At 48.8% G+C, this 8881-nt stretch overlaps 1 protein-coding gene across 1 annotated transcript; it reads right to left on the bottom strand.

Annotated features, from left to right (window-relative positions):
• Positions 1 to 982: 982 nt before the first annotated feature.
• On the bottom strand, positions 983 to 7925 carry SF3A3 (splicing factor 3a subunit 3). The gene is made up of 17 exons (XM_032132556.1): positions 7752 to 7925; positions 7630 to 7677; positions 7451 to 7503; positions 6998 to 7103; positions 6511 to 6583; positions 6068 to 6159; positions 5834 to 5916; positions 5332 to 5470; positions 4929 to 4997; positions 4508 to 4575; positions 4059 to 4166; positions 3786 to 3855; positions 2702 to 2866; positions 2479 to 2589; positions 1967 to 2057; positions 1597 to 1652; positions 983 to 1265 (listed from the first exon to the last, which is right to left on the bottom strand). Exons 1-17 carry the CDS (start codon positions 7845 to 7847, stop codon positions 1188 to 1190), a joined length of 1506 nt encoding a protein of 501 aa, XP_031988447.1. The 5' UTR covers positions 7848 to 7925; the 3' UTR covers positions 983 to 1187.
• Between the last annotated feature and the right edge of the window lie 956 nt (positions 7926 to 8881).

The following is an 8881-nucleotide window of genomic DNA, read 5'->3' as shown; positions in this document are numbered from 1 at the left end:
CTCTGGGCATCCTACTGAGCCCAGTACCAGCCCAGCCCAGCTCCAGGTGGGGCAAGGAACTAACATCTGCCTGACACAGCCTCATCCCAGGACAACCTTCCCCCCAGGCAGGGAAAGAGCCCACAGCATTGACTCACCTGTCTGCCTATTCCCGAAGCCCCAGCGCACCTGCAGGCAGTGCCAGCACTGGAGCACCTCTGAGCAGCTGCTGGGGCACCTGCCTCACAGCCCAGCCCCATCCGTGTCAGCCACCCCCCCAGGGAAGCGTCACATGCAGCTCCACAGCAGCAGAGACACAAACGGCCCTGTACAGCAATGGAGAAAGGGCTTGCGAAGCTGGAGATGTCACACAAGCCACCACTGCTCTCAGGGGACTGGAGGGCACAACTGCCACTGCCACACGTGATGTGAGTGGCCTCTGGACAATGGACCTGCAATTCTTGAGGCAGCATGAATCCATGGGGTATGTACAGACATCTCCGAGCGTGACACCAGGGGCCAAGGATGCTCCTGAAGCCACAAGAGGCACCTCTAAACACACTATCTTGTTCCCATCTCCATCCTCCTGCACCACAGAAGGATCTGCACACAAATTATCTACCAGGTCATTCAAGCCAACAGCAGTGCCAGAGAAATCACCACAGAGCCGAGCCCGAAGCTCATTTGGTAATTCTCTGAAAAAAACAATGGCCAAAGCTCCCCAGGGGGACAGACCCAAGGTAAAAGCAGGCCTCTAAGGCAAGTGAGCTTGTTTTGTAAAGGAGTGCAAAGAAAACCACAAGTTCACAGCAAGATCTAGAAACAAGACCAGTAGCCATCAGCACAGTGTCCACGTGTTTCAGAGAGTCAACCCTCACCATAAACATTTCCATCAGAGTGGAAATGAGAGAAGGAATTGTTTCTGACAGCTGTGTAAAAAGCATTTTAAACATACTGTAATCAAATCCTTCCAGCACACGAAAGAAGACAAGTCTCTCAGCACTTCCTAAATTACAGTGACTTTATTTTTCAAGGTATTTTTTAATATAAAACAATGTCACAACTCTAAGGGGCTTACTAGAAAGTGACTCTATAAAGTATTCTTGAAATCTGTATTCATGCACATATAAAATCCAGACAATGAAGGAGTCAGAGCTGCTGCCACATCCACTCTCTCTGCAGACACGTGATCCTTCACCCGGGGACAGCTACAGCAGCCCTTGGCGCTTCAAGTCTTCGTAGGTCTTTTTATTCACCACATTCCCGCTGGAATCCTCATATTCCTCCTGGAACAGAACCAAGAGTTTAGAGATAGCACTCAAATTTAGCTCCAAGAGCAGCCACTGAACATAAGCACCCTGCCAGAACCTCTGTGGAGAAGGCAGGCAGTGGATCTGCCAGCAGGTTCTGGGAGAAGAGCTCACCCAGAGCCAAAGTCGTTACAGGTTATACTACAGATTTTACTTCCCACCATTGACCTGCACACTGTTGAAAAATGGCTTTGGAACAGAAGTTTAGGAAAAGGCACCAGCATAAGTGAGGACACTGCTTACACCCAGGAACAAAGGGTATCCATGAACACAGGAGTGGAGACACCGAATGCCTCTCACTGCTCACCTCTGTATCGGGCTGCCACCTCTCTGAAGCCTTCTGCTGTTTCAGCTTTGCCCACACTGCAAACACAAAGTTAAACAGGATCTATGCCACTTCCCTCGAGATACTTGTTTTTAATCCAGTAAAAAATATACACATGAGCTTTTTTCCCTCCCTTCTTTTGAAACACCCTCACGTCAGCAGTCCAGGAATGTATCTAACATTCATTACAAAGTTACTGTTCCACTGTGCGGCTACTGAAAGGCACTGAACTGCAGCAAACAAAACTTAAAACGAATTGTTCATGATAGGACAAGAGACCAAGATCCAAAGCCACTCCTTCAGGAAAGGTAGTGTTCTTTAACATGTTTCCTGTTCTGCCATCACCACTTACACGAGACTGCATCCTCAATCTGTGTGACGTTGGCAAAGTGTGCTGTGTTGGGAATGCCCAGGCACCGCATTCCATGGGCATGCCTCCACTCCTTGGGGAAAGAGATGAGAATCAGTGTGAGAGGGAACATCACATCCTCCACAATGCCAAAGAGCACAAAAGACATTAACATCTGAACAGGGTGCAACACATACTATCAAAGTTCAAATCTACCAGTCCTCTACAAAAATATTATTTTTTTGTCCTGTAGACAGTTAACACCATACCAGCCATCAATAGGCACCCTGTACCCATCAGACCTGAGCACTGGAATGGGTGATCAAATGGGCAGGGATGGTACAGCATCAGCTGTATGCCCAACACAATCTCTGGGTCCTGCTGCATAGTCCTGCAGCACCAGCTCAGACCCACACCGCAAAAGTGCTGCTCGGGGACCCTAGGGACTCACCAGTGACTCATTACAATGACTGTCTGAACCCAGCAGGGCTGTTCCTGCAGTGAATGTCACTTACTGCAAAGTGCCGCTGGAATGCCTTGGGCCCTCGGTAGGTGTAGTTACCACAAATCTCACAATTGTAGTTGATGTTCAAACCATGGAGTTTATACAACCAGTACGGGATGGGCTGCAAGCAAGGAGACATGAGGATTAGGTCGCATAGCAAAGCAGCTCAAACAGAGGAGCAGTGTGGAGTCAGTGACCTCTCCCACTTCTTCAGGCCTGATAGTCTCAGTTACCTTCCCATCCCAACCAAGAGGCAGATTTTTAGGATTATAAATGATTTCATTTTCTTCATCTTCACTTTCACTCTCACTGATCTGCTCTTCCTCCTCCTCCTCTCTCTCCTCCCCTGTCCGTGCCTGCTTACGCTGCACGTTCTCATGGGTGAGGTGTCTTTGCTCCTGGAGTGAGAGAAGAGAAGGAATTGTCCACATACCATTGATGCCATGAAGATTTTTTGCCTTTTCTTTTATACCCGTTATACCTTTTTGTAACTTCTGTATTCCTAGTGCTTTTTGCCTACATTCTTGGACTTGTTTGTCAAGCTGAGAGACTAAACATTTTAGAAGCTTCGTGGCTAGGGATCAGTGTGTCCCAGACCCCAAGGTCCTCTCCAGAACACATTCTGTAAACTAAGATAGAACCATCCAGGGGAAGGCTCCTTGGGGAGGGGGGCTCACTTGAGCCTCTCATTGGAATCTTTGATAGATCTGCTAATTAGTAACACCTAGAATGTTATACCCGATCTATTGTGTGGGTGCATTGCAGGGTGCATTTCGGTGCATTCCACCTGGACGTGTGCACCTAAGGATCCTTAAAATAAATACCAAGGTAAAATCCCTTTTCCCCTTCTAACCGTGTTTGACTCTTGATTTTAAAACCAGGAAAAGGCATCACCATGACAGCAAAAGTCAGGTCAAACTCTTGTCGCGAAAAACTTCCTCAGTGTACAGAGGGAGGAAACAGAAGACGAGTGTGAAGCAGAGAATTCCCACCTTACTCAGCCAAACAATTTCAGTTTTTAGTATCCTGACATCTCCTATTTGCAAAGAATGAAACCTTGTATGACCTATTAGCACTTCCAATGTTACTACAGCAGCAGCCATCCTCCTGAAAGCAATCCCCCAAAACTGAAGGCAAGGAGCAAGGCAGATCAAGTAACGGTTTGCAATACTGTGTGACTTACGCACAAAACAGATGTGGTGCAGCACACTGATGTGCTGCTGTCTATGAAAGCACTAGTTAAAGATTAGGACAACCTTCCAGTCACTATTTGACAGCTCTGAAATAAAAAGCTCAAAACCAACACAAAATCCTTACCCCGAGAACTTCCACATACTCATAAATCTGAGCTTCCAGGAATGCAAGATCTTTATTTCTTTCAGTGTCTCTGAAACAGATGAGGTATCTTCATTAAACGCACAAGTTCAGCTCTGATACCTTCCATTTGGTTCAGCACTATTTGGTCCAACATGTAAAGCTTCTAATACTCCAGAATCTCTGTCCTAACTACACAAGAGTGGTGACTACAGAACACTCCTCATCCAAGAGGAGAGAACATTGCCAGCCTCAGAATGACCTCTAAGAACTCACCTTTTGCTTCCTTTTGTCTTTGGATTCTTAGCAAACAAGGAAGGATCAAGTGCTTCCAGGGATTTGCCTTTAGTGCTAAAAAGCCTCTGAGCACGCTCCTCCAGAGTCCTGCAGAGAAGTAGGGAGCGGATTAGTCTAGACCACAGTTTTACATTTCCTGAGAACTATTTGAATTCATGCAACAAAATTCTAAATGTAGCTTTTAGGAAATCATGAGATTCCCTTTATCTTTGTCTTCATTCCTCAAGTCGAAGTCTACTGTACCAGAGACTCCCATACAGGACCGGTTCAGAGCACCAGATCCCACTGCTTGGTTCTTAAAGTTCTAGCTTTCAAACAGCACTAAGGTAATTCTAGTACAACAGAGAACCACACAAGTATCCCAGAAAGAAATGTGATACAGGAAGACCTCAGAAACTGAAAGGAACTCTACAAAGACTGCACCTTACCCACCACACTTCAGCCCAAGAGCCAGCAAAGCTGATTTTAACCTGTCCAGTCCCAGGGAGGCCAACTCCTGTTCAATTAAATAAACTACTGTAAGAGACAAGCTGTTCAACACATACACTATGGATTTAGTCCACTTTAGCTTATTAATGAAGAAAAAACCCTGGTGAACAGTATTCAAGAAAGGACTGTCAACAGTGTACCCCTCCTCCCTGGAAAATGACGGATGTGACAAATCTAACCAGGTCTTTCAAGTTACATCCCCCAGTGGGAGAAATGACACCATCAGCACCATCAAAGTTTTACTCAGAAAGCACAGACACAAAGACGAAAACAGAGTACTAAAATTACACAAAAAACCCAAATGACTGAACTTCCACCTGTTCAAAACGTGGCAATAAGTGCAGAGCACTGGAAATGTACCTCCCAGGAGGAGAAGGCTGAGAGGTCCAGGTGGGCACCAGCATGGGTGAGGGCACTGCTGGTCTCTTTCTGCCAAAAAAAAACCACATGAAAGAGCTGCATGACATACTACAACACTTCTGGCCATAGAATATTTTAACCTCAAGAAAAGCAGATCATTTCACAGAGAAAAATCCTCTTAGTAAACTGAAAATGGAACAATAGTAAACATGCAAAATAAGCCAACCTGAAACAATGCACGCTTTAAACTGTTACGCTGGGTTTTAAATTCAGGTCAGTATCACCCTGCACCCTGGTGACACAGAGCTGCAGCCCTCACTGTCATGATCAACAGTGACTACACAAATGACTCACACAACCCCCTCACAAACACAGGAGCATCACCCAGGCTCAGGCTACTCACTGGCCAGCCCGGGAATGTGCCGTTCTCCCACTTCTTCTCAAACTCCGTCTGAATTTTCCCAAAAAGTTCATTCTGGTCCAGTAATGGTTTCACTCGATCTGTGTAATCTTGCAGGTACTCAAGGAGCATTTCAAGATACCTGGCAGGGGAATCATGAGCACAAGTAATTCACTATCACCCTCTAACCACATCTTTGGACAGTCACTACCCTCCAGTACTGCAGAGGGACGTGACCAAGGTCAGGCCAGTTTTTCCACACAGGATTTCTTAACATAGCAGTTCCAAGGGTACATTAAAGCTCTTCCTCAGAGCCAAATGTGGCTCTCCACATCTCTGCTGCGCTGCAAGTTTTCTTGGGGCTCAGACACATGACTGAGCTCAGGCACCCAATTTATGTGAGTTAAGTTTGGCTGTTAATTATAATCTTAGCAGCTGAACACTTCAGAAGCAAATTCCTTCTCACCAAGTGCCATGAAGGAAGCAGGCAGGCACACAGGCTCACCTCTTATATTCAGCATTTTTTCTCTCCTTGGGAATATCGAAGAGTTGGTCAAATGTGGATAAGTAAGTGATATAATCCAATTTCTAAGAACAGAAGGTCTGAGTCAGAGTTCATATACAGCCAAATTAACATCCAGTTCCCAGAAAAGAGAACCCTCAGCCTCTGCAGGGCCTGGGGATCCCTGGGCCCTGACGTACCAAGTACTGGAGGTGCCCACACACAGCAGCCACTCACCTCTGATGATTTCAGGTTAATGTACTTGAGGTAACAATCATGCAAATCCAAGTATCGTCCGTACCCTTCCTCATCTGTGAACTCCACCAGATCTGTAGGAAAGATCATGAAAACCTTTATTATGAGCTTAGTATTCCCTGCTTATTATACAACTGTTTTTGAACTGGAAAAGGATTAGCTGTAAAGTCATTTATGCTTAAGGAAAGTGCTACAATGCCTTCGATACTCATTGAACAGCCCCAACTGCTGCTCTGTCCACAACATTCCTCAGGAACAGCAGCCTCACTGGGGAACAATCCAGGGACTGCAGTTCAGAAGAACTTAGATGACAGAAGAGTTTTCAGAATTCTTTTAGTAAAAGGGGAGGTGAAGCCCTGAAACATGCAAACCAGATCAAACAACCTATTAAATAATGTCAGAGCTCAAGCAAACTACAAACTTACTCTGAGCTTCTTCACTTGGGTTGTCTCTGGCCTTCAGCAGCTCCTCAAACTCCACTGACATAGGAACACAGATCTGCATGGGCAGATACAAGCCACACAGTGATTTACTTCAGCTCCTGTCCCAGAATAACTAATATAAAATCACACAAGGTGGCAAATAATGAAACTGCAAACAGAAAGGAGACTCAAAGCTTTGTCACCTTTTTTTCCACACAAAGGCAAAAGTGTGGCTTTAACCAACATGAGAAAGGTGAGATCTGACCCCAGCTCAGCTGAACATTCCCTTGCAAGGAACAGGGCGAGTGTCCTGCACTGCTCCCTCACATGTTGCCTGACCCTGAGCAGCTGTGCTTAAATGACTGCTGAGTGTTCTCAGTACTTGTGTGTTAAGGCTATTAAACTGGGGAAACAAAAGCTCTGTTATATGTAGGAATGAGATCCAACAGAGCACATCTCACCTGTTCCTATGGAGCAGGTAACTACTCACCTCATTTGGGTGCTTCCGGTGAAATTCCTTAATTTGCTTCAGTCTGTTGTAAAACTCCGCAAATTCATTTGGCCCGGAAATGGCACTGAGTTCTTCCTTACGTAGGCTACGAGTTCATGGGCAGCAACAGATTATGAAGAGAAGGGAAAACAAGGTGATGCTGACACAGCCTTAGTCCAGGTCTATGCTGCAGTGTCTAACTGCAGACCTACGAGTCATGGGGGACCTCGCAGCCCAGCTGGCTCAGGGCCTCCCCACAACTCGAACCACATGCATAACAAAATGTCCATCCAAGACGAACACTTCCCATGTGCATTCGGGTCCTGCCCTGCATTTAGTCACCACATCTCTATTCGTGTGTTATTCTTTAGACATTTACACTGACTTAAAACAGCCCCAAGCTCCTCACCAGCAGTACACGCTCAGGCACACGAGGGCCCCAGGCACACTCACCCGTCCTTGTCGTCGTACAAGTCCCGCAGGTTGCCGCTCACTTCCATGTACCTCTGCGGAACAAAGGAAAGGCCCGAGCGCCGCAGAGCCCGTTACTGGGACGGGCCCCGTTCGCTCCCGGGAGCCCGGCCCGCCCCCAGCCCCGCTCGCGGCCCCGGCCCCGGCCCTGGCGCACTCACGTCCTGCATGGCACGAGTCCGGTGGTCCGAGTTGATCTGGTCGCGGAGCTGCGGGGAGAGGCGAGGGGGTGAGCGCAGGCCCGGGAGGCGGCCTCCCCTACCCCCCAAGGCCCCGGGCGCACCGTGGACTTCTTGGTGAGCATCTCCTTCACCATCACGTCCATAAGCCGCTCCCGCTCCTCGTGGTACCGCCGCTGCTGCTCCAGGATCGTCTCCATCCCGCGCCTGCCTCGCGCACCGCTTCCACCACCGCCGGAAGGCCGCGGCACAGCCCGGGTGTGCCGGCGGGAAGGTTCCGGACCCGCCCGCGCCCCGCGCGGCAGTTCCGGTGCAGTGCGCGGTGCCCCGGGGCGGCCGGCAGGCGGCGGCTGCGGCCCGGCCGGGCCCTTTCAGCGACCGCTGCGGCGCGGCCTCGTCTGGCACCGGTGCGCGCGGGGCCGTGTCCGAGCGCGGGGCCGTGTCCGAGCGCGGTGTCCGAGCGCGGGGCCGTGTCCGAGCGCGGTGCTTGGTGGCACTGAGTGGCCCGAGATGCCGGTTTGGATTTGGGGCCAGGGCTGCCCCAGCCTGGAGGCACAACGGCTTCTCTGGGGTTGCCCGTCTGCAGCAGCGTTACCCGGTGCCGAGCCCCGGCCGAGCTGGGACGTACCGTGTGGGACGCGCCCGCAGCTCCCCGGGTCCGGTGTCTCGGTGCGGCGGCAGCTCAGACTTTGCTTTCAGCAATACGGGTGCGCCCGAGCGACACGATCGCGGTGCAAGTCCTCCCGCAGACACCCCGGCTGCAACATTCCACTTGCGTTTCAACTGCCTTCTTCAGATCCACCTTAAATCCAAGGACGGATCATACCCGTGCCTTGCCCCCACATTGCCAAATGCAAAGCTGTAATTAAATTTTAAGTCACTAATAAATTATTCGGTTTTTTCTGCCATGCACGATAAATTACTCTAAGCCAAAAGCAAGAAGAAAATTTATCTTAATTAATGGCAGACAAAGATGATCCTTCACTGAGGAGAGGATGATGCAGCAGTAAGAATACTGTCTTTAATTACTCCCTTGCACTATAGGCTGCCCCAAGGTACATCACCTTTCTTCAGGAATGCCTGTCTAAAAATAAAGACAGAGATAAGATTCTGAACTTAGTGTTCTTCCATTTCTCTTTGTGTGAAACTTCATCTCTGGGAAGGAAAGGAGTTGAAATCCAACAATGTCCCATCCAGCCACATGGCCTCCTTATTTTGGGCTGCTGGCATCAGG

This window comes from Corvus moneduloides, chromosome 23 (assembly GCF_009650955.1).
Source record: "Corvus moneduloides isolate bCorMon1 chromosome 23, bCorMon1.pri, whole genome shotgun sequence".
In the NCBI taxonomy this organism is placed as follows: domain Eukaryota; kingdom Metazoa; phylum Chordata; class Aves; order Passeriformes; family Corvidae; genus Corvus; species Corvus moneduloides.
Note: the sequence above shows the minus strand (reverse complement) of the source record. Positions and strands in the feature narration are given on the sequence as shown.